This window comes from Haliotis asinina, chromosome 11 (genome assembly GCF_037392515.1).
Source record: "Haliotis asinina isolate JCU_RB_2024 chromosome 11, JCU_Hal_asi_v2, whole genome shotgun sequence".
Lineage (NCBI taxonomy): Eukaryota > Metazoa > Mollusca > Gastropoda > Lepetellida > Haliotidae > Haliotis > Haliotis asinina.
The window spans coordinates 54,529,212-54,557,120 of record NC_090290.1 but is presented as its reverse complement, the minus strand read 5'-3'; the positions used below and the strand labels follow the sequence as shown (position 1 = coordinate 54,557,120).

At 40.6% G+C, this 27,909-nt stretch overlaps 1 protein-coding gene across 4 annotated transcripts in view; it reads right to left on the bottom strand.

Annotated features, from left to right (window-relative positions):
- LOC137256345 (calcitonin receptor-like) overlaps positions 1 to 27,909 on the bottom strand; it is a 172,151-nt gene that overhangs the window by 53,118 nt on the left and 91,124 nt on the right. For all 4 annotated transcript variants that reach the window (XM_067794125.1, XM_067794122.1, XM_067794123.1 and 1 more), the window contains one exon: positions 1,618 to 1,747. In XM_067794125.1, the coding sequence (XP_067650226.1) occupies positions 1,618 to 1,744 (127 nt within the window). In that variant the 5' untranslated portion in view covers positions 1,745 to 1,747. The remainder of the gene's footprint in view (positions 1 to 1,617; positions 1,748 to 27,909) is intronic.

Here is a 27,909-nt window from a genome sequence, read left to right as displayed (position 1 = left end):
TAAGATCAGAATAATGACTCCGAATGATGTTACAAAGTCGCTCGAGGAAATGACTACAAATTCTTGAAATTGATTTATATCTGTTTAATTCAAAATAAATCTATTCTGAAGTTTGAAAATTCACCTTTCCACACATGCTTATGTTGTAATTCTCAATTTGAACGTGCATACACTGGACATAAAACTGGGATATGTATGTTCGCAGCGGGAGCCGCTTTTTAATGTGTCCAGCACACAATGATTGTGAAGTGATTACTGCTTGTGACTTTGTTTCTAGATTCAGTGGCAGCGTGATGAGATGGACCACCTCCCACCATTCCTAGATGCCACTGGGAATCCAAGGAAATGACGCTACCATAGCGAATATCTTCAGCAGGGCACTGGATACTGTCATGTCAACTCGATAACCACGTTCGGTTGGTGGATCTACGGAATCCATACCAAAGTGACACATGAACAGCACCGAATGCTTCATTGTGACCAGTTAGTGACTGACCCACATGTATCCCGACTTACAGCAAAAACCGGCGTCCACGTCCACATCTGACTCGCGTAACTTGGTGTAGACTGCATGTGAGGTCCGGAGAACAGAAGCTCACCAGTATACCGTTCACAGATGACTCCAGGTTCGAAATCATTTTCCACCCTTTGTACAAAGGAGGTTTGCAACATCACGTTACACCAGAATGATGCCCGCCTACATATTTTAGTATGAGAGACATTTAGGGCAGATTAACATGGTTGTACTGACATTGCCATCTGTTTTGTCAGACCGCGACTCCTTCCTCAAGCAGTCCACGTTGAGGATGAGATGGATCGACACCTACGGAAGGTTGCGGAACTAGAAGTTAACGCTCAGTTCAGCTAACCCAGTTTTGCTACATATTTGAACACAGCATTCCAAGGCTGTGTTTAGTCAACTGATGACGTCAACGCACCGCCTATGTCTCGCCTGTATAAAGGCCTGGTATTGATCATGACTGTGTTAGCTTAGATTTAATACCGCTCCTACCTCCGGTCGTGACCACCTGCCGCTTGTTACGAGGCATAGTTTTTGTCATTTGTTTTTTTTTACCCTGGAACTTGATGGGACGAATGTTCAAATATAACGGTATCATTTTTAATAGCAGTATATTTGATGAAATGCGCGGATGCTTTTGCACATTGTAACAGAGTTTAGTGAAAAAATTAAGAAATTTGTGACTGCCATCTACTAATATGCAGACATTGATGTCTACACAGCTGAGGAGAATCTGAATGGGGCGAAAACCAAAATGAATCCAAGAAGATCAACATGACTGTGACTTTTCATTGGGTCGTGGCACATCTGATATAGGATATACAAACGACACCCCAACGACACAAATGTGTCAGTGCTTCCCGCTCTACCACTGGCTATCGTACGCGTGTTATTTCACTACAGCTGTTTGCACACACATGGTCTGGTAATGTCGCCTACTGGTACTACCCGGGGAGGTCCGTTTTAGCATTGGTCAAAGTGGCGCTTACGTAAGCACTAATTGGTAACACACATGTCAAATTACATCACCCCACATTAAAAACAGGTAACACTGTTGCAACTGGTTGATCACTGGGTGAATACGGAAGAAGCCTTACCGTCATCGGGGTATGGCTTCTGGAGCACTGTCTCATTACATTGTCGCCATGCGTCGTAGTCGATCTTGAACAGTGCTTTACTTGGACCCTGGGTTGTCAGTTGGTGTGACGTTCCAGTGATATTCATTTCCTGCAACAAAACATCCAGCTGAGATGAAAGTGTGTGAAGGTAATCAGGCTCTGCAATCCCTAAACCTATACAAGCGTCATGGTAGCATATACTTGCACTGTATGTGTATTAATGAAGGAACCTAAAAAATGTGCATGATGAAAATATGTAATTAAAAAAAGAAAAAAAAAACAACCAGTAATAATTATGTGATGTAAATGAGATGAAAAAAAATGAAAAAAGGAACACGAACATTAAAACTTTTGTAGGTAATACCGTCCATATGTGACAACAGAATGGGACACTGAACTTTTACGGGAGACAGTGAGGGAGTGATCACCCGTTACGTTATCAGAACGTTATCAGCTTTGCGTCGTGTCCTTGTCCTGTAGTTCGCTGTGTCTCAATTGCCCCCTACTTTGCGGGTGATCTCCTATTTATTCGCGCCCCCTACATTTAGTTCGCTGTCCCCTTTTTACTCGTGTCACTTACATGTGGTTGGTTGTGTCCCTTATTTAGTTGCGTTCCCTATTTAGCTGTGTGCTTGTGGTGTTCCCTAGTTAGTTTTGTTCCCAGTGTCATGGAATTCCCTATTTACTTGAGTCCCCTATTGAGATATCGTCTTGGTTCGACGTGTCCCCTATTTAGTCGTGTCCCCTTTTTAGTTGTGTCCCCAGTTGGTAGTGCCCCATAGGTCGTGGCGTCACAATACTTCCCTCATATTTCGTATTGCTTTAGTTCGTTTTGGTCCGTTGACACCTCTCGTGGTGTCCTTAGTTCGTGGTGTCCCAACAGTTCGTGCTGCCCCCAGTTCGTGGTGTCCCAATAGTTCGTGCTGCCCCCAGTTCGCGGTGTCCCAATAGTTCGTTCTGCCCCCAGTTCGTGGTGTCCCAATAGTTCGTGCTGCCCCCAGTTCGTGGTGTCCCAATAGTTCGCGGGGTTCCCTGTTTCGTGGTGTACCCTAGCTCGTCGGTGTAACTGATTGTGTTATTTACTGACAATACCAAGTGAACGTGTCGAACGTCTCCATAGACGTAAGACTGTAAACATAACACATTAGAGTCATGGCGAAAACGTATCATCCCCGCGATATGCATTACCAAATATAATAAATAAACATGCAACCTGACACACATCTACATCATTCAATTCATTCATGAGAAGGGGCTTCCAGCTACACATGGCAATAACCCACATCATAGCGTAAACAACATATCGTAAGTATCATATCACAAGTTATCCATATGCAAATAAATATGCATTTAATTAAATGTCAAAAATTAACAGCTGACGCAGTAGCACAATAGTCAATGGAATCCCATTTTTAATCTTTTCTCGCTTTCCCTGCTTTCCAAGTTAAACATGAACATAGAACTGGGCAAACACTTTCACTTGATCAATGGTAACCTTAAATATTTACACTACACCAGCGATCCATTTGTGTGCATTGTTTAAAAATATTAGCCTGAAGCTGTGTCGGAATGCAAACAGTTGTACGTGCCTTTTCTTCCAAAGATCGGATGATATTTCAATGAAGCGTTATGACTTTAAAACTGGTACATGCTCACATGGTGCCTCGTCAGATGAGTGATAATCAAAGCGTTATCGGAATAGGAAATTGTGACAATCAATGCACAACAATGATGAACAACAGAGAAAAAGATTGTGTAAAATGCCAACGGCCATGCTACCAAAAGACCAACTTGGATAACTATTATTTCCATACAGAAAAGAAGAATGGAGTACTGTTTTGACTGGATCGCGAGCAAGTGTTTATGGGCCACTGTCAAACTCGATGATACCAAGTGGTAGCTAAAGGTGCGCGTATCCTGTCCAGTCGCTTGCACCCATATACACATACAGACGCTAGTCAATAATTTCACCCGCAGAACTACAGGAAAATATAGTACAAAGAGGAATTGCGTCCGTCGTCATTCTGGTCAACGATGCAGGGACTGACAAATCTCATTGTCCGACGCCCGGGACAAGTCAGTCAATCATTTCGGTCAATCAGATAGTCGTATTTTATCTGACCGTCGGATACTAGACAATTTCGGCTACCGGTTTCAAACATCGATTAAAAACTGTATTTGCTATATACTAGTATCACTTCTCAATAATAGTCCAGTAAATGTTAACGCAAGTACCACGTTGATCTACTCTTTCATATTTACATCAAAATAATTATGTCATTATGATGTCAGGGCAAGTGGAAAACTAGTCAGGACAAGTTACTTTGTAAACGTCACCTGTGGCAAGTGGCTTTGAAAAGTTGAAACCCTGCCGATGGGTCATACTTGAGAATACCGTTCACGTGTCTACCTTCAAACGTTTTGAAATCTTGATTGAAGAATCGAGTGTTTTAATCCTATCGTCAAACCGTGAGTCGTGAGACAGAGTACACTCGATTCCATCCTATATAAACACTAAAGGCTGAGGCTGTTGGAATATTGTTTGACAGACAGACAGACAGGTGTTATTCAGTAGTTACAACCCAGTGGCCCAGTGTACAATTGAAGATGCTCTATTAAAACTATTGGTCACGTGAAATTATGGTTTTACATGTGATTTACGGATGGACATCATATGTTTTATGAAAATGGCAACAGATTTAATAATATCAGGACATTATATTATGTTTATGGGGCATCATTAGAGCATACATACATACATACATACATACATACATACATACATACATACATACATACATACATACATACATACATACATACATACATACATACATACATACATACATACATACATACGAAAACCCGCATGATAATAACATATTTGTCACATCTGAAGCCCACGAATACTTTCAACGTTTATCCAGTATAATAATTATTGTTAACTTTGGTGGGGGAAGCAATAATCAGGAATTAATTCTTATACGTTTAATCCAGTATCTAACAGCTCTTATTTGAATATAGCTTGAGACAAAGGTCAACATGCTAAACATTCCTTGGTGTAGGGTTTCTGTTATCGAAACGTTCTATATAAGTTATTAATACGCCATGTATACGTCTAATACGCCATGTATACGTCTAATACGCCATGTATACGTCCATCTCGTTATGAATACATTATGCTTACGCCCAACACTGAAGGGAATATCAATAGCTCAGTGTATACCAGGGTATAAGAGAGACTGATACGGCAACATACACCGGCTAAATCGTCAAAGTGTGACAGGACTTCGGTGTCGATAACAGAACGAAACCACATGTACATGAACACAGGAAATAAGCTCCTGGTAGATTATTTTATGATGTGAGCTGGAATTTTCTATTGTTTTTATTTCAAAATCAGTGTAGGCAGACACGAATAGGTATCCTGTCTTGAACATTTCTCCCTCTCATGTATTGGTATTTACAATGGTTGCTAACGGTAACATCACGTCCATCCATGTCATAACAGTAGATTGAACAGGGTACACATTTTGTATATCGGGTCACTGTCTCCCTGACAGAATTACGTATATACTGCTATTATTACATTGGAAGATTTCACGTCAAGGGGACTGTTTGCATTGTGTACAATTGTGTGCTGGTATGTTTGGATATTACGAGTCCACCGTATATCCGCCAGCACTATTGTTGGAAGTGATGTAAAGGTAGCAATCGAGTGAAATTTGAAGACTAGAAGGCACGTCTCACGTGGTCTGACAAGTTTCCCTTCTCTACACCACTGAACTAGTATGTATATATTCAACCTCCCCTCCCCTACAAAAAAGATAAAGATACATATTCAATATTTAAGCATTATCTGGATCATGGTATTGGATCATAACTCAATACATGAACATATAATACTTAATTATCGAAAATTAGGGTGACCCTTATCATTTGTTGAACATATATAAAATCTCAGTGACATTAAAATATAAGTCTTGTTGCAGAGATGAAGCAGCGTTTGGAGGGAACAGTCGATGGCAACGTTGAAGGAGATTGAACTGCTAAGTATGTTACACTTTTCGATTTGAATAATGTCCACTTTGGTATTGGGGTCACATATCAGCATCTAAAGCTGATGTGTGCGTGCGTGCGTGTGTGTGTGCGTACGTGCGTGCGCGTGGGTGATGGCCTGGGGTCTATGTAAATGTTCGTCTACTGTGACATCTGCTACTCCGAGCCTGCGTTACAACCGCTTAACATGAATCACTTCAACGATATCGCTAAACACTGATGAGAACAGCTGGTCAGGACAACAGGCCACATTGATCTCGTTTTACAATTCACTGTCAAACGGAAACTAGGCAGGTATTATGGTTGTATGCGAGATATACAGGATAGCTCCCTAATTCAATAAATATATAACATATGTGCAATAATAAGGCTGCTTACCGCCACTACTGATTCCGATGGGCATAGAATACGCAAAGGAGAGACGTCTGTCGTGGGAAAATAAAACCGAGACCAAGAGCTGTAGAAGTCGGTATAAGTCTCATATTGATGTACGTTCTCAACATATATCAGTTCAACGTTACTTCTCAGTTATACATACATATATGAGTGATGAGTGATATATATATATATATATATATATATATATATATATATATATATATATATATAGAGAGAGAGAGAGAGAGAGAGAGAGAGAGAGAGAGAGAGAGAGAATATGTTTGCAGTTGTAGATATATAAGAAGTAGTTTCCGAAATAATAACACAACACAGATCTTCTCCTACATGTTTCAATCGTGTAGCTACAGGGACAAGTGATTTCAGTTAAACAGACTGTTATGACGTCACTTCTGTCTTGACGTCACAGTTGTATTGTATTTTATATAATATTATAAAATCATATGCATGTACATCCTTGACCCAGGGTAAACAGCTTTTGGATAAAGGAGGGGTGCAAGGTATAGAGAGGGGGTGGTGTGGTGCACAGTTCGTTTTCACGAGACTTCTGTGATCATTTACTACATTATAAGGACAAATGTGGAGAGTGCGCACCACCTGCACCCCTCTTAAACCCGACTATAAGCTACCCAATGTCAAAACTGTAGCTGGCACAAGACATGGGACTCATGTGTGGAATTAAGGCATGAGGGGCTGACAGTATACGAGCTGAGCTATCAAATATTAGTACACGCTGTTGTCGGGGCAGATTCCAACCCAGCACATTTCAATAAAATTAATCAAAATGAACGTAAACAGTGCTGATGTATCTAACCATGCATAAACAGATGCTAATGATGCAGTTGGTATCGTATGCTTTACCTCACTACTTTGTACTTTGTAGCAAGCATGGGCGAATGAGTATCCTATTTACAGACAAACAGCTTGTCAATATCAAAACGATGTTGGTAATAGTTACCACATATGTTGCACTTACATTTATGCCAAATGTTGCACGTATTATATTTGTATAAACTTGAGTGCACATTATATGGCAACTAAATATTGCTTTGATTTTTCATATTTCCTTTGCTTGTGCGAAAAAATGAAACAAATTTTGAAACGTCTTTTGAGTTGTATACAAGTGCATGTTCATTTGTTATCTTAACGTCAAATATCGAAAACTTCAAGGTTACAATAAAACCTCGTACGCTCGCGAAATCCATATTGGTATTATTCTTATTATCTGGCAATGTCGAATACATAATTTCTTGCCTCGAATGTATACATACCAACGAAACTTGATATGTAAGCATTAAAAGTACTTCTTGACTATAGCTTGAAACTTAGCGCTATTACGAGGATAATTCCCATACACAATTGTCAGATCTTTGACAGTAATCAGTTATCATCACGCAACAGAAAGTGTCCCCCCCGCCCTTCAAAATCTTACCTTAGTTGTGAATACCATGTATACTCCGGTGATTTACTTGTCTCCAGTACCGACAGACACCACGCAACGATCGCTGTCAATAGTATCATCTGTGTCTCACCTGCCGTTTATATTGATGGACGCTGAAGCTGTTGAGTGAGTGGTAACGTGACAGTGTGTGCTGCCTGGGTTTACGCCATGAACGACATTAGGCGCCTACAGCTGGCGAAGTTGCACAGTTAGCCTATGTGTTGTCAAGGACTGGTGTTGTTTTGTCTCAAGTCTACAGAATCAGCAGGGGGTAATGATGTAGCCCAGTAGAATGGCTTCAACACATCATATTCAACATTGATGCACGTGTGGAACGAGGTGCATACAGGTCAGTGTTTGGCTGATGGTGTTTGCCACAACTATATACAGATATATACTGTTAACCCAGATACCATATATAGCCTGCAGAAAAATGGGTACCCGGTGGGATAAATCATGTGACTATTATATTTTATCGCCTATCAGGCAGCATGGGTTCTCGGGGATAATAATGCACTGTACTATCCACTGTTAGCAGATATGCTCTGGAGGTGGGCGTTATATAATTGATAGTTTATTATCATAGAACAAATAACAAACTCTACATGGACTGATGCCTTGTCCAGACAGGGAAACACGAAATATCCAAAATTAACGGCCGTTTTGAAATTAGGTGACCAGGGAATAGAACCCCTATTACCTGCTGATCTCCGAGCAGACTATGTGTCCTTTTGGCCTCCTAAGTTGGGATTCAATATCGACATTGTTATTGTTCCAAGCTTATTAATTTTCTCATATTTGATATTGGTAAACGAATCTCGGTTATTGATGTCTCAGTCGTGACATTTCTTTCAACAGACATCAAAAGATAATAAAATGCCGCTACTTTTTGACATACATTCCATTCCGCGAGCAATTACTTCGGTTGAATGTATTAGAGGAAAAATAACTGGTAGTACTAGCCAGTAATCTAAATACTACACATACGTAAAGAGATCGAAACGATGTCACTTAATATCATTAACGAATTTTTATACATAGTGTTTTTCTTCTAGTTGTGAAGCATCGTACTTACAAAGGCTAAACACGTTATCTCCTCAACGGTTGCGACATACATGAACGTAAACGTGGTTAACAGCTGGTGACCTGAAATGAACATGATGCATTACATGCATGCACACTAGCTGATATAGATTGCTGTGAGTTGCAGTATATGAACTATACTCACACACAAGCTCAAATAGATAGCCTCAAAGATCCAATACACGACTTCGGAGGATCACGAACAGTCGTGCTATACATTTACATTCAGATATTTATCTTGAGAGTTTCAGTAATACATTTATATCCTTACTGCAGAAGATAGCCAGAGAACATTTAACAGAGAATTGAAATACATCTACAGATGCTTCGCGGCAAGTCGCTAAAGATAGATACCACTCAACATCTGATACTAGGGGTAGACTAACATTACAACCGGACTATTCCTATGAAGTTGAGAGGTACATTTTCCTGTTTCCAATTTGATTTGAGAATGGCACTCTTTTACACCGGTACTACGAAGAATATAATATTGCTGGAGGTTCGGCATATGTACCGCCCCATTTCGGGTTCACTGAGTAACCTTACACAATAATGATGCGTTATAACCAATAAATACCCACATGAATTTAAATTGTCGACACGGAAGCAGCGTGACGTCATATTGGTCAGGAAGTATTTCGGCTTGCTCATAGACATCGGATGCGGTTAAGACATGTAAGCTACCTTAACTGTCTCTTTAAAATTAGTTACAATGTGTGTGGTATGAGATATACTCAGAAGTCTTCTAATCCTGTGATGTTCTGACAAAAACAATTACTACTGGATCGCAGGTCACTGGAGATATGTTTGCCCACAACCCATTTGAGACAATTAATGAACAAAGGTACCAGAAATGTGGTATAACAAACGATGCCTTAAAGACGTACATGTGTCATGGTGTGTTAGCTTAAAGGAGAGGGAAATCGTACCTGGTGACTAGCAGTATTCCTCCACACAAAAGGAAGTAAGTCAACACAGGAAACTGTGGTGCCATCTGCTTTTCGGCAACCCATGTCACCTTCAAGAGGGGTAACAGCCATATTTGAACGAGATCCAAAAGCAAGAACAATCATCAATCAGCGGCAATCCGCTGAACGGGTGTTCGCATTTGTCAGTGACCATGTGACCCCTAGACAAATACAACCAACATCAGTAATTACAGGTTACGAAGTGGAACCCAGGGCATTAGCCCCGCCGATCACATATCTATAGTGTACTAACACGAGCTGGTCCGCTCCTAGCATATTACTGACTATTTACTGACATTGCTCCGGGGGGACGGGGGACACATATATGACTAGACAAATCGTTAATGGGGATTCGGCTGGGATCGCCTTCATTTGACCTTCGCTTCTGGGGCGATATTTCTTATCTGTATTGCGGTAAAAATATAATCCTTTGGGAGTTGGGCTGTGAGAAAAGATGGTGTGATTCATGATGTCAATTTGCGAACGCGTGTCTCACATCACACAGTTTATATGTGTTGGTTTATCCAGACCCCATCTTCCTGATCACTGTAATGTCTTGCTCTTAGGTCAGAAGATCCGGGTTAGAATTGATCTTCAGTTATTCACGCTTGTCGTAAGAGGCGACTAATGGGATGGAGTTGTTAGGCTAGCTGACTCTGTGGACACATGTTTTCGTAACCTAATTGCACAGAATGATGTTCACTGGATTGTCTGGTCAAGACTCGCTCGATTATTTACAGACCACCACAGCTCACTCACTCACTAACGTAGGGCAACAGCCTCATTCACGTTATCTATAAACAGGAACCTCGTGATTAAACTCCCCCAGAGCATATTAATCCGGATTAATCGCCAATGTTCCTTTCCATAAATGTAGATGTTCCCATTGTAGATATTTATGAACACTGATAACAATGAGTATAAATGAAATCAGTATATATAAACAAGCAAACTTTGATAGAAATATTGTTAATTAATGTACTAAAAGTAAGGAACTAGTACTTCCATTAGACAATATACAACTGCATGGTGTATTCAATCTGTGACTGAATGTTGCCAGTGTTATCTGAAAAGCAGCATGTCAAATCAATGCACCAGTACCCTGTGAACGTCATCAAAGAAATACTTGTGTCTCCATCTGTTGTTGGGGTGTTGGAATAGCCTAATTGTTAAAGCGTCCGTTCGCTATGCTGAAGTCACCGAATGTGTGAGGTCTGTGTCTGGTGTCCCCCGCCGTAATATTGCTACAGGAAACGTAACACCATACTCATTCTCTCCTTCTGGTGTTCATTCATGCACACTTCATCTGGACATGTGGCTTGTACCAAGGGTACACAGCAATACTGTGAATATCATGAACCTATTGTCTATATACATTCAATCACACATCAACTACTTACACACCTGTGTCGCCACACTTCACAGCATTACACTCCTTTAATACATATAATAAGATATTACCTATGTACAATGTACTAGATAGAAAACTTATCATTGACAGTTCCGTTTATCAAAACGTAAAGCGAAATGTATTAGATACGTTTTAGTTCATATGAAGCGACAAACGCCGCTGGTTCTTTAGTTGTATGAAAGTGATGGTAGATGTCCGGACGTGGTTCAAGCATCTAGACTACGGACCAACGTGTATTCGAGACTAGCCCTGATGCTGCCGCTATGCAATACTCTATACTGGACAAAAGTAGTAGGTGACATAGGTAAAATTTGAAATTATGAACAATGGTGTACTTTTTCATTCATATACTGATAAATTATCACTCATACAAATACCAATATAACATTTTTGTCCAGTATGTTTCGTGTGGCATATAGGCAACTGTAAGACTAATGCAGCTGAGTGCGGCACTGTACTACCAAGTAACAAACAAAGTATTTCAATTTATGCTGTCCATTCTTTTTGTTTTCTTTTGTGTGTGTGTGTGTGTGTGTGTGTGTGTGTGTGTGTGTGTGTGTGTGTGTGTGTGTGTGTGTGTGTGTGTGTGTGTGTGTGTGTAATATTAATATAGGTTCGCTATTTGACAGGATACATACCTGAGCCGGATTCGCTACAATTCGATCAATGACGAGTCAGTGGCTCACTGTGTTTGATTCCACTGCGCATTTTGGAGGCATGAATCAGTGGATGAAATAAGTCAAAACCACAGACTTCAAATGTTTACCAGTCCTAATGGATTCAACCAGTCCAGAAACCAAGATATGGCGAATTTACTCAGATGTGTGGAAGTTTCTTCACCAGACCACTGGAATGGCAAGCTGTAAATTTAGAACGTCCGTCAGATATCTTGCCGGTCTCGGATGTTCGGGCCGGCCTTATTTGATACACTGCACGAATGGGAATAACAGTATTACTATTTAAGCCGTATTGATACACGTCCTTAAAGAACACTCATGGGAAATCGTATACGCGCTTGTATGTGTTTAGACGTTCGAGAAAAATGTATTTACTCTGAAATAATATATGAAGACATCTTGATTGTACAGTGATTGAGTAAGTTTAGTTTTGTCCTTGAAACCGCGGACAGGGAATTAGATTTTTACTGTCGTGTAAAGATCTTGTTGCATGATCTGCAAACATGCATTGGTTCTCATACCTCAGTATTCTTTAGAATGAAGATCAGGAGAGGCTTGGGACTTGGGGAGTGAGTTTGGTCTTACGCCGGTTTTAGTAATACTACAGCCATATCAAGGCACAGGACACCAGAAATAGGCTTCTCACAGCGTTATGCTTTAACCACTAGGCTATACCATAGAACCCTAGTTTTAAGGTCTTGATTGACATGTTGCACATGTTTGATTTCATTACGCCTAAACTGGGTGTGTCGGCATCATGATACTCACAATCGCACAATCGTCATCTACAGCAGAGGTGTGCGCTATCACATTAACAAGACGACAGGCGTCTACGGAATCGATAGAAAACTACCTCGTTAATAGCTCGGACATTCGCTGGGTTGCCCGTTAAGAGTAGAAGGCTGTTTACATGCTGTCATTAGAGGTACTCAGAAGCAGTGTCAAGCAACAAATACCTTTCGCTATTGTCCAGTGAGTGAGTAACTCTAGTTTTACGCCGCTTCTTCACGCAACATTCCAGCAATATGACTTTACACATTATCTTGCCTCACACATGTATGTCCTTTTCTGATCAGAAGTGTGGTCTTCTGTTATTTTGGATGTAGCCCGCTGGGAATGCCGAACTCATTTGGTATTATTTCCTTATCTCGGATACCATTGAATTACATATGATGTACCGAAATTACCGATGTTTTGCGAATGCAAATCGATGAAAGGGAGAGAACTCTAAATCTAAATCCGTTTTTCTTCTCTCCAAAATCTAATCATGGCTAAAAGAAATTGTACCCGTGCTTCAAACGATTCAAATTGAGGTGTTTGGTAAGAACACTGGTCCTTCGAGGCCCATGAGTTGATGTTTCCTCGATGTTATTTATGTTCCCCTTCGAGCCCATCGAACATAAACAAACATTGAGGGTACATGAACCTATGTTATCCTCGTGACCAGTGAACAAATCATATTGTATAGATGTGGGGAATCGAACCCGAGTCTCGGGTCTTCAGCGTGACGAACGTACGTTATCACCAGTGCGCTGCCCCAGCTCGAGCTATGACATATTGTGAAAGTAGCGGTGATATCTTAGAAACTGCTTCCAAACATATCGGATCCTAACTGATTTCTTATTCATATAAAATCAATTCACATAAAATCATTTTGCATTGAGCGTCGCATGGACTCAGATAACAGCGGCTGGATATTCTCTGATGGTCGACGTTAAATATATAATTTAGAATGATTTAATCAGCATGCCTAGCTTTGTCTCCACGTGCTAGCTGAATGTGGGTGGAGACGCCACAGTCATACAACGTCTCACCGTTTACTGCTCGTGGAACTGGTGAAACCTTGGAGCACCATTATAGTACCGTTGAAGTAATGATATTCACATAAATAATAATACCTCGGGCTTTGCAAATATTGCATATGGCATGAAATCTCCAATCTGACGGAGCTGTCTGGTAGATATTGACTTAGTAAGTTTGACATCCGACAAATATACAAGACTTTACACATGATCGACAAACATTCTGCCCTGGTCATACTAACAGGGGCATGTGGTCACCTCATTACCACTCGAAGTACCAGATTTGCTTCCATGGTCAGATAATGGACACTCGTGGTCAGACAGGTCACAGACACGACAGACACCTTTTTCGAAAGTCGAAAAGATCAATACATATTTGATTATTTGTGCCACAGTTCAGTGACTGCTATATCTGGACATCGGCGAGCATCAGTCATCTTGTCAAGTCAAGACGACAAGATTACTTGATTATATCATTCTGACAGCAAACTGTGGACGTAGATACGTGAAAGTAGCTGTCGCGGAGATTTACAATAATGTATGTAATCGCGGAGATTTACAATAATGTATGTAATCGCGGAGATTTACAATAATGTATGTAATCGCGGAGATTTACAATAATGTATGTAATCGCGGAGATTTACAATAATGTATGTAATCGCGGAGATTTACAATAATGTATGTAAGCGCAACATCTAATCGCATAACATCCATAAACAGCCTTAAAGCGCTTGTACACTAAAGCCTAAGTACGTGCGCCCGCAGTCACGAACATAAACCCCCGCTCAACAGTTTTTGAAACAAGGCCTATGTGAACGTACAAAATGCCTCACCAAAGCTTCTATACAGTTACAACACCACCAAAATCCTAACATGACCGAATATATGGCTTGAAATCAGATGTGCAGCCTTTTGCCTGTGGGACAAGTACCGATGAAAAAGAAGAGATCGCAATGAAACCTGGACATGCAGGCCTAAAGATGAGACCTTGACATTTTCGCTTCCTAACACAATTTGCTCGAGGCAATATATTTCAATCTGCTGTAAGAGGGAAGCGAATGTTAACATCTACCTTTAAATCCGGCTCACTGAACCAGTGTGAGGGGAAGGCGACTTGTAAAGGTTGAGACTCTTTACGTTTATCTTGGGCGGCAAACAGTGGAGTAAGCTTGGCAATACTAGTAGAATGAAGGATTTTCCTCCAATTCACAAATGGTAGAAAATGTTGTTAGCCACGTCGCGGCGACTGCTATGTCAACGCGACAAATGTTGACATTGATAGCGGTGTGGGGTTCCGTAGTACCGTGGTGCAACACAAACTTTGAGATTCAGTTCCTGGTAATGGACAGATGATTGGCCAGTCATGTGGTGATGGCATTTGACACCCGTGCTTGTTATATATATGCTCTAGACCTGACATGAACTGCAAGATGACAATGTCAGACTACATCGTGCACAGGTCCCCACCGGTCATCAAGGTTCGTCATTTTGGACTGGACTCCCCAGACATGTCTTAATAAAGAATCTGACGTTTTCGGTAGTTGATCGCACGCGAGGCGAAGCGTGCCACACAGTGAGATTGCTACATCAGCGGCCATCATGAAATAATGAAAATCTATATTGTCTCTGCTTCTGAATATCTTACTAAAACCGGTACAATATTTACACCCAATGTCCATGTTTTTTACTGTGGAATCTATAGACGCTCTGTCATTATTGCATCGTCAACGGAAGGTTTGACAATGTTCAGTTCACTGATGAAATTAATTTATCTCTCAGTTCCTGAGGACATAAAGGGGTATTACGGAGGTAGTTCTTGGCGATCGTATTACAACATCCAAACGAAACGCATTTCCTTGAAAGTCTCAAAATCAGGCTACTGGAATGTACACCACTAAATGAAATAACAGTCTGTGTATTGTCCCGATCTGCTGGAGGCGTTTAGGAGTTTATTAGGTTTGATTTTTTTCTCGGTTTATTTTTTGCTTCTTTTTTCTTTGCATGGTGTGCTTCGTGTACCAATGTCTGTGGTGGGATGCTCCCGAGTATCTCCGTGACTGCATCGTATCATATATCCCGGCTCCACCTCTGAGATCAGAGTGCAAACATTTGCTGACTATCCCAGTTGCCCAAACAGTTTCCTATGCACCTAGATCCTTTTCATGTGCAGCTGCGACTGAGTGGAATCAGTTACCGCCATACATTAAAGACTGTGACACTTTCTCTCTGTTTAAATCCAGACTCAAAACATATCTGTATAAGCAAGCATTCTGTGATGAGTCAGTGAACCCTTGGACTCTGCGCTAAGAGCATGAAATATCCATGGAGTTATGCGCAGTAATGATGAACTATTATTTATTATTATATCCGACTAAATGACACCCGTGTGTAACACTGATCCCTATCTTCACTATCAGGAATTGCTGGAATTGCTGGAATTGCACGACGATGATTGCAGAAACTCAAGATGGTACTGCTCAGTCGTGGACCAAATTAGCAATGGCATTTAATTAATGTTCTAGTTAGCAATGGTATTCAAATAATAATTTAATTGACATTTTACTTATATTGTAATTAGTCGCTACACACTTAATATTCTCATTAGAAATAACACATGACTACCAGTAGTGTTCTAATTAGCTAGGAAAAGAAAAACTTACATTCTTTTCGTCCTTCACTTGGTCTGGTCTACACTCGATTATTATCATATATAGCTTGCTGATTGCAACGTAAAACTAAAGTCACACAGTCCCTTCCGTTTGATGCTGCTCTTATCTGTTTTAAACATTTTAAAAATTCGTCTGGCTATCTCGCTCCTCGCATAGCTTTCGGACACTAAGCTAAAATTTCACCTTTATTACTTTATTAACGTGTTGTTAATGTCTATTCATTGAATTAATACCCAATATGAATATCATCATATGTACAACTGATTTAAAACATTAAATGAAACGACATTGACTTTATACAGACAGCTGTATTTTCCCATTACACCTATCTCAGAAGTTTCACTTTTTAAATGAATGAATTATGCGTGCTAGTTAATGCAAACTGACCTATATAAGTAGAATGCAATTCCTCTGTACGTCTACGCTTGTTTGTGCCACTCCGTTATTAACATATCAAGTTACATAGTACCCCGGAGTTATTCACCACCCTCTGGTTGATAGTCAACCCACAAGAATGACCCAATATCTAATTTAGCATAAGCAGAACGGATCTAAATCAGCTGATCATTCTCATTCAGTGTTGTTAGAGGGCGCCATTTGCTGCCATGCCCTTCAGTCAGTTTTGAAGAAACACTGTCACGATAATGACTCGGAGAGGTCTACCTTGCCACGACTGTCTAAACTACAGGTTCACTACAGAAAGAGTCTGTGATAGAAATGAAAAGTTCCTGTAGCGATGAGGAAATAAGGCAATGCTGTCTAAATACAAAACGCTGTCTCATAATTATCCCTGTTAATGGACTCTCAGGAAGCATGACTCTGTGCGCAGAATCACGAACACGACGCGACGAAAGGCCATCTCGCTGAGTTTAGTCTGTTGTGAAAGGGTAGTGACAATGTATACAACCAAACGTGTCTTGATATTAAGGAATAAAGCAACTCATGCCCAGGGGCTACTCTCGTGGTAGTGGCAAAGTCAGGTACACTCACAAATTACTTTCAGTTACCGCCTGGCTCGGCAAATGCTGAAACGTGGAGGATGATCATGGCATCTGCCAAAGATCATTGTATATATGTCTTCAAGGAGTAACGTCATTACAATGGCTTTGTAGACGCCAGCTCTGAGTGTTCACTATCGTAATGCGGGTCTTTGTAATTCGCAGCTCAATTATCTAATGTTCCATTAGCTATAATCATATGACATGAGAGAAACTATTCATTAGGACATAACATTGAAGTACCCTCGTTATTGACATGGTATTGATGAAAGATCCATTACAAAACCTATGATCCAGTATATGCTCATCAGAAGTATTTAAAATGGCCTGACCGATTTCAGCCCAGTGTCATGGTCATTGCGCAGTCATTCCAACACAAAAGAAGATGGATGACAGATCGGGATGTGCCACATTTAATGGACTCGTCTACCTGAAAGTAGTTAGCGAACATTGTTAATCCGGCCACACCTCTGTCTGGGGCGTCTCGATACATTGTGGAAAGGCCTCACCTAGGCTGTCCTTATCTCTTCATCTGACAGGTTGTTCTTTAAACAGAAGTTGAATTACCGTCCGGATTCATGAGCTTCCATTTTACAGAATGTATTACACATTTTCGTATTTGTGAGTGCACTTATATATAGTACAAAGGGTTCATCCCCGCGTTCCTTAATCGTATGTTTGAAATTTGGTTCTTTAACAATTGTAGGTCTTCATCGTCCAGATTAAAGAGGTTTCATTTTTCACACTGTAGGACACTGTATCTGCGACTACGTACAGATAATGCGCAAAAGGTTCATAAAAGTTTTCTGAAATGTAGTTACGGCATCAAATGTTGGATGCCATCGTCCAGATTCAGTCTGGTTCACTACTGGTAGACACATGTTAGATGATCCTGCGCACTAAACGCATTTGTGACAAGAGAGGCGGTACAACGAATTGGGCGAGTACACTTGGCTGCTACAGGTAGCTTGACGATTATGCACGTGCAATACATGCTAACCGTGACATGAAATCATCACCGCATATTCCTTCGAATGATAAGACTGCAATTTCAGGCATAAGGTACTGATATTCGACGCTAACCTTTAGTTAAGACGAAGACAAATAGATGATTGGGGCATTGACAAGCATTTTAGATATTCAACAATTTTGTTAAAAAAAACCCAGAAAAATGTCATTTGCTTCGTGAAATGGATCGGTGGTCCTAAACATATTTGCTCAGTATATTGTGTTGATTCAATTCGTTGGGATTGTACCCAAATCGAGTGTGCTATAACAATTCATGCGTGAAACGCACGGGGAAAATGAACTCGATATTTATCAGACAACCTGTCTCCCTCTTGTTTCAAGTGGATCGTTCTGTGGGGCGTTCCAAAGTATGCAAATTGGGGTCATTTGTCAGGTCGTGGATCATCTTATATGTGTTTAGCAGTATTATGCACTAACGCTCACTTGCACTGAAAGTGTCACATATAAGCTAAGCAAACTAATTGTGTTGGCTCACCCTTTCGTTTACCTGAATGTGAGAGACAGTGACACGTAAGACGGTGCGCATCTGAAACGGCATCACATGAGTTACCATGACTGCAGTTTTATGTGTTTCCAGCATCTCTGACGTTTTACAACCGTCAACACAACGGGTATCACTAATCTCAAGTCGCGACACACATATAGAGTGCATTTGCTGACACTGGTACCAGGATCTATACCACAGCGTCGCCATTATTGTTATCCAGGTAGCTGTTAGCAAAAACACATTCGTCCATTCATTCATCACTTCAGAAATGCCTACTAAAAGAATAGATTTTTCACGAGTTTCATATTATTACCCTAAGCTTTCAGAACACGTATGGTATGTGGAATTATTCCGATCAATTAACATTCCTGAAATGATCAGAAATGATCATAAGAAACCATGCAGGAATGTCCTGTCATGGTATAATTGCAATATAATTGTGATGATAAACCAGTATACGCTCTAGTAAATACCGACAGACACAAACGTCAGCTTGTAATGAAAATGTTCCCGTCAAAACGTCATCTGCATAAAGGTAGTAATGTATTGAAACATTGGCTTCATTCGTCACAAACATATGCCTTGTCATGTCAGTTGTTCTCAAGAAAGCACTTTCTACACGAATGAGACGGATCAAAAGTACCATGATAACGAAATCATACGTTGCCAATCCCTGAGAAACTTTTTTGACAGGTAACTAGGTAACAAACCCTTTAATGTTCTGTAAACTTTGTACAACAGTATTGTAGTGACAGAGGCAGTCAGACAGCCTAGTGGTGAATTAGTTCGCTCGCCACACGAAGACACGGTTTTGATTTCCCACACGGGCACAATTTGAGAAGTCCAGTTTTGGTTTGCCCTGTCGTGATATTGCTGGAATGCTAAATGAGGCTTACAACTAAGGTCACTCTCTCATTAGTGACATGTGGTTACTCATGTAATGACATTCACAAAACATAGACGCACCATTAACGACACCATCTTCTCCTGGATAGGAAACTGATGATGTGACAACTCCTTGTACACAGAATTGTCAGTCAGTGCAACTGAACGTTTTCTCTTTATCAATGTTTGCTTGTTTACCTTCACCTTCAAAAAGTGTAAATGTATCGGTGCATGGAAAGCAACTCTGGAATTATATATTAGACACTACATCTAGTGCTAGCGCTGTCAAAGCAATGAAAAATGTATCAAGGCCTGCGCTGGAAGCTTTCTGAGATCACGCGAGAGGCTGAGGCTGATAATATGACTGTGATTGGTTGAAACCAAGAAGCTGTTTGAGATCGGGAGGCGCGCGTTTCTGGCAGAGGAAAGCAAACTTAATAGATTTAAATTTGCATAAGGTTGTACAATCAGATTTTGTTTAACGGTATAGGTGAAGTAAAATGGCACGTGACATTCAGCTTCACTGAGTCTTTACTTGGGCTGGGTTTCATGTCAGTTATCAAAAGAGACTAATACTGCTTTGTGTTTATTTAATATAAACTATACAATTCATTTACAGTACAATTACAGTAGTTGGATGCAACAGACTATCGCAATAGTTAGTTCCCCTCAAACGTCACCTCAAACGATTACGGATGGCAAAAAGACACGATTTACGTATTCTATAATTTACCATTATAGTCAACGTTGAGTTAAATATCCACATGATCTCCGTCAAGCCAGCTAGGTCTAATTTGCCATATGTAATACTTCGCAGACAATTTTCAGCGAATAGTTTCATACATGGTCACACCGGCGAGCTAAACCCATGTCACTTGGTACTATGTTAATCCTGATCATTCATGCACTTATGGACATCAATCGCGGATAAAACTCTATGTCTGGGGGCCGTTACGTAACTGAATGCTGTATTCGTACATGTGTTACTTAAGAAACCATACACAGATAATCGCAGGACAGATATGTCCAGGGGGTTGTGTAGGTCTTTACCGAGCATCGACCTAAGATCAGTTCACCGAGGACCTGAGGGAATGCGCATGCATACGAGGAAAGGATTCACATCTTAAGAAACTTGCACGTTTGTTTTGAACGTTTTATTGTAACGTATCATGATATACTCAGCGGGACGTTGACGTTTGTAACGTATCATGATATAGTCATCAGGACGTTGACGTTTGTAACCTATCATGATATACTCAGCAGGACGTTGACGTTTGTAACGCATCATGATATACTCAGCGGGACGTTGACGTTTGTAACGTATCATGATATAGTCATCAGGACGTTGACGTTTGTAACGTATCATGATATACTCAGCAGGACGTTGACGTTTGTAACGTATCCTGATATACTCAGCAGGACGTTGACGTTTGTAACGTATCGTGATATACTCAGCAGGACGTTGACGTTTGTAACGTATCATGATATACTCAACAGAACGTTGACGTTTGTAACGTATCGAGATATACTCAGCAGGAAGTTGGCGTTTGTAACGTATCGTGATATGCTCAGCAGGACGTTGACGTTTGTAACGTATCGTGATATACTCAGCGGGACGTTGACGTTTGTAACGTATCCTGATATACTCAGCAGGACGTTGACGTTTGTAACGTATCCTGATATACTCAGCAGGACGTTGACGTTTGTAACGTATCGTGATATACTCAGCAGAACGTTGATGTTTGTAACGTATCGTGATATACTCAGCAGGACGTTGACGTTTGTAACGTATCGTGATATACTCAGCAGGACGTTGACGTTTGTAACGTATCGTGATATACTCAGCAGAACGTTGATGTTTGTAACGTATCTTAGTATACTCAGCAGGAAGTTGGCGTTTGTAACGCATCATGATATACCCAACAGGACGTTGACGTTTGTAACGTATCCTGATATACTCAGCAGAACGTTGATGTTTGTAACGTATCTTAATATACTCAGCAGGACGTTGACGTTTGTAACGTATCGTGATATACTCAGCAGAACGTTGATGTTTGTAACGCATCTTAATATACTCAGCAGGAAGTTGGCGTTTGTAACGTCTCATGAAATACCCAACAGGACGTTGACGTTTGTAACGTATCGTGATATACTCAGCAGAACGTTGATGTTTGTAACGTATCTTAATATACTCAGCAGAACGTTGACGTTTGTAACGTATCGTGATATACTCAGCAGGACGTTGACGTTTGTAACGCATCGTGACATACTCAGCAGGACGTTGATGTTTGTAACGTATCGTGACATACTCAACAGAACGTTGACGTTTGTAACATATCGAGATATACTCAGCAGGACGTTGACGTTTGTAACGTATCGTGATATGCTCAGCAGGACGTTGACGTTTGTAACGTATCGTGATATACTCAGCAGAACGTTGATGTTTGTAACGTATCTTAGTATATTCAGCAGGAAGTTGGCGTTTGTAACGTATCGTGATATACTCAGCAGGACGTTGACGTTCGTAACGTATCATGACATACTCAGCAGGACGTTGACGTTTGTAACGTATCGTGATATGCTCAGCAGGACGTTGACGTTTGTAACGTATCCTGATATACTCAGCAGAACGTTGATGTTTGTAACGTATCTTAGTATACTCAGCAGGAAGTTGGCGTTTGTAACGTATCGTGATATACTCAGCAGAACGTTGATGTTTGTAACGTATCTTAATATACTCAGCAGGAAGTTGGCGTTTGTAACGTATCATGATATACCCAACAGGACGTTGACGTTTGTAACGTATCGTGATATACTCAGCAGAACGTTGACGTTTGTAACGTATCTTAATATACTCAGCAGGACGTTGACGTTTGTAACGTATCGTGATATACTCAGCAGGACGTTGACGTTTGTAACGCATCGTGATATACTCAGCAGGACGTTGATGTTTGTAACGCATCGTGACATACTCAACAGAACGTTGACGTTTGTAACGTATCGAGATATACTCAGCAGGACGTTAACGTTTGTAACGTATCGTGATATGCTCAGCAGGACGTTGACGTTTGTAACGTATCGTGATATACTCAGGAGAACGTTGATGTTTGTAACGTATCTTAGTATACTCAGCAGGAAGTTGGCGTTTGTAACGTATCGTGATATACTCAGCAGGACGTTGACGTTTGTAACGTATCATGACATACTCAGCAGGACGTTGACGTTTGTAACGTATCGTGATATGCTCAGCAGGACGTTGACGTTTGTAACGTATCCTGATATACTCAGCAGAACGTTGATGTTTGTAACGTATCTTAGTATACTCAGCAGGAAGTTGGCGTTTGTAACGTATCATGATATACTCAGCAGGACGTTGGCGTTTGCAACGTATCGTGATATACTCAGCAGGACGTTGACGTTTGTAACGTATCCTGATATACTCAGCAGGACGTTGACGTTTGTAACGTATCCTGATATACTCAGCAGGACGTTGACGTTTGTAACGTATCCTGATATACTCAGCAGGACGTTGACGTTTGTAACGTATCATGATATACTCAGCAGAACGTTGACGTTTGTAACGTGTCGTGATATACTCAGCAGGACGTTGACGTTTGTAACGTATCGTGATATACTCAGCAGAACGTTGACGTTTGTAACGTATCGTGATATACTCAGCAGAACGTTGATGTTTGTAACGTATCTTAATATACTCAGCAGGAAGTTGGCGTTTGTAACGTATCATGATATACCCAACAGGACGTTGACGTTTGTAACGTATCGTGATATACTCAGCAGGACGTTGACGTTTGTAACGTATCGTGATATACTCAGCAGGACGTTGATGTTTGTAACGTATCGTGACATACTCAACAGAACGTTGACGTTTGTAACGTATCGAGATATACTCAGCAGGACGTTGACGTTTGTAACGTATCGTGATATGCTCAGCAGGACGTTGACGTTTGCAACGTGTCGTGATATACTCAGCAGAACGTTGATTTTTGTAACGTATCTTAGTATACTCAGCAGGAAGTTGGCGTTTGTAACGTATCGTGATATGCTCAGCAGGACGTTGACGTTTGTAACATATCCTGATATACTCAGCAGAACGTTGATGTTTGTAACGTATCTTAGTATACTCAGCAGGAAGTTGGCGTTTGTAACGTATCGTGATATGCTCAGCAGGACGTTGACGTTTGTAATGGATCGTGATATGCTCAGCAGAACGTTGACGTTTGTAACGTATCGTGATATACTCAGCAGAACGTTAATGTTCCCCTGGATATTCAGTGTTAAAATTTCACTGTTATAAGAAATGTTTAAGATTGTTTATTTTCTTCTGACATACTTGCAACCTTTGAAAGACATATTTTGCAAGCTTGCAACATAATTATAATGATCATCTAATAATGATCATCTTCACATTTAATGACTGATAGCATGAAATGACTCGATTTATTACACAGTCCACAGCAAATTTTGTGTTTGGTCGCAAGATTTTTACGAATTTCCATAAAAATATTCTGGAGGAATAAAAAACTCAAGAAAAACAGTTTTTTTAAAAAAAAAAATGTGAAAGGGGAATTAATATGATTCAGATACTGAGTGTACAGAATGTTCATGCTGGATGAGCGGGTCAGTGCTGTTGCGAGTGTGCACCTCACGACCCACCGTAAACAGGATCACGATCTTCCTCCGCTCTTTCCCTCATTTAGTTTTTGCTTGGGTTTCGAAGTCGTGCTTTCACTCTCAACAATGTTATCTCTACTGGTGACAATATTCAACGTGCATTGGAGTTGGGTTTTTGAGACGCTTTTATTAATATTACAGCAATATCTCGGCGACGGACACACGAAATAGGCTTCACATAATGTACCCATCTGGGAAATCGAACTCTGGCCGGCGGACGCTTTAACCACATATCACTTGGCTACCCCAATTTTGGGGTGAAACGCAAAAAACGACTGACGTATAATGGAACATAAAATGAACCTAGAGACTTGCCACTGACTGTCGAGTTGTTTGATTATGCACACAAAGATGTCAGTGATATTTTTTTGCATTTCATTACCTAGTGCCCGCACGTCCACTGACATCTAAATTTATCTATCTTTATCTATTTGTAATGTATTTCCCTTAATGTTCCTCCTTTGCCCCTTGTCTGGACAATCTCAAACACATGCTGGCTTCTCGAAAATTGCTCTGAAGTAATGACTCCTCGTCCGTCCAGTTTTCTAGTGAATAAAGTCAATCAAGTCGAACAGTCTGATTTCCCAGCTTTTACAACATTTTAGCAAGCACTACAGACTAAGACCTTCAAACAGTCAACTGCATTTAGAAATAACCCGGGCCACTGACATTTTGAACAGCAGTATTACAAGCTCTGACTATAAATCAGGTTAACACCAAGGTAGCATTTCATGTGTGACACATTTGCTTGTCCATGGACTATTTAAACCACATGTAGATGTGAGGACCTTTGATAACCGATGTTGCGTGCACAGGTTCGCGGACATAATAACTAAAAAATATCGAGCCCAAAACATACGATGTCAAACAAGCACATCCTCATTATGTCACATATTTACACACTGCTTTAAGCAGCAATTTCTAACCAAAGTGGAAAAAGTTTCGTCGTTGCTATTTACTGAAAGAACTCGTGACAACAGTACCATGTACCAAGCCAGCAACCATATATCATATCTGAAGGCCATGAATTACTGGTCAATTTTGTCAGTGTGGTTCCTGCAAGCTTCATCCACGTCCAAGAAAGTGGAAACTTGATTAATGATACTGCTGATGAACTCTCTTCACAACACTGTGAGACATGCAAGTAATTATCGTCCCATTTTGCTCCTTTGTAACCTCAATTTCCATTTGATGAAGAAGATCAGCATGTGATTTCACTCTCTGTAAAGAGCCAGTAGCGTGGTAGAAGGGAGCTAATAGTGAAACAGTGGTAACGTTGCCTTTCCATCACACGTTGGTCGTAGACTGCCGACTCGTCTTGTGTGTGTACATTCAAATGAAGTCGGGCTTGCCGCGGTTGTGTTTCCACACTTTGCTGCACACATGGACATTAATCTCCCCAACGTTGATTGAACGGGTTGGTGTCAACGACAGTGTTACCACAATGCATTCTGCTGCAGACAATGAATATTTAAAGGACAACTAATAGATTGCCTGTCCCGGCTGAATTATTATTGGACTTCGGTTATTAACAAGGGAATACCAGAAGGAATTATAAGTGAAGTAATATATATAGATTTCACTTCTTGTTGTTTCAAGAAAGCAAATACGGTCGTTCCTGCAAAGTGCGTCGTTTTATAAGAAAGGGGAATGGTGCGACCTCATTCTTTTTTTATGACTGTGTGAGACGAAAACTGATTCTTTGAAAAGACGAAACACGTGTTTGATACCTTCTTGGAGTGGCATTTAGGAGTCTGTGTGATGAGCAACAAGGGGAGTTCTAACACCGTTATCATCACTTGATAACGGTGTTAGAAGCTACACCGAAACGTCTCACGTATTATATCAAAGACGTTGTAAATCCATAGGACGCTCATTGCCATTCACGTGTTTGAACAAGACAGGTTTCTTGCTTAGCCTTTTAAAAACATGCTACCACTGCACAGTTCATGGGGATTGAAAAACCTGTATGTATCTGAACGACTTTTAACGCCAAACCTGAATATATGCTTTCTCAAGGAGCAATAAATACTTAGGGATGGATTATAAATATCCAACGCAAAAATAATCAGTTTGGGTTCTCTGAAGAAACATATGTTATTTGACGTGAATGGAAAATAGGTGATAAGGTTATATAATAAACCAGTTAAAATCAGTGATGACAACGGGTATTCCCATCATGTGTATAGCTGTTCCTGCGCAGTAGTTGTGAAATGTATATAAAAGGTTCGCTGAAAATCAGCAATGGCGTGTAACATTTAAGCATGTCCTGCCCTACTGCTCGCCCGTCCACTCAGGTGGCACCATACATCTATGCAATGTTTTATATCTCCATGAAGGAGGAAAGGGAAAAAAGCAATAACTGCTGTGTTGGCTCATGACAAACTCATGACAAAAAGGAACGTGTAATGCGTTTTAAAGTAGACTTTTTACTTTAAGAATGCATACATTTGGTACAAGATGAATAAAGAAACTTTGAAATGTTTCCTCACGTCACAACAGTCCCGACTATTTCTCGTCGATATATTTGTCCTTCGACAGAGGACCTGTTGTCTTGAACACGGAAAAAGAGCGGCGAGGTATGCCAAAGTATATTAGATACGAGGTTAAAAGTAAGTGCACCTTCTGAGTGATTCACAATGTATGTATCTCTCACAGCATGTCCCTATCTACCCTTCAAGTCATGTACAAGTACTGTTGAAGTAACCACGTTTTGTTGAACACTCTAACTGTATCCATGGTGTCTCGGCAGGTGATACATCTTTAACAAGTAGGAATACCATATTTGCTCTCTTTTGTTACTTTGGAAAGCAAACCTTGTATCACATGCAGTATACATTATATCACGTGCAATATACTGGAATCATAATATTATGCTCTATGCAGCAGGTCAAGTGCAGTGTGTGCGGGCGAGCTCCAGACCGGGCCATGTCACACATAGCTTAGCCATCTCCCCTGGCCAAACACCTCAAGGTGGGATGTAACTGGCCACTGGTCAGGCGGCGTGCACTAGAGACTGCAGTCTTACTCTGTGGTCTTAAAAGGTCTCAAATGTGGTGCTCCTGAGTGCAGCGTGGTCTTGTCATATTACCATTATCTAAGGACCAGAGACAGTGTTAGTATGTAGTCATGTTCCTGAACACGCAACTAGGAGCTGGGAGCTGGCACAAAGTTCTAAGTAATACGCTCACAACAAGACGTTGTGGAACTTTACACAGACTTGTGTTGTTAACCTGAGAAACATCCATCAACATCAGGAACAACATAGTGCTAGACACTACAATGACGGATATACGGTCTGCTTGCTCAAGGCAGTCCTTTGGTACTGTGAGTGTTGTTCAATTTGCGTTGCATGCTGGTGGACACAAGTTGACCGTTTCGTTGTAAAGACTCCGAAACTAACATTTCTGTATCTTGCAAAAATATTTATTCATATTTTAGATAAAGTAATTCTTTCTTATGATATTTTGTGTGACATTTATGGATGAGACAATTGGGCAAGAAACAGGCATTCCCATGGGCATAAACGTGCTCGTGTCGGTGCTCGCGAATGTCTATATGCTCATGCCTACTCTTTGCTGACAGAGAAACTTGCCAAACAAAATGATAAGATGTTCAACTTGACCTATATCGACTTGGTATCGTTCATTGCATGTGAAACAGACTTCCACCGA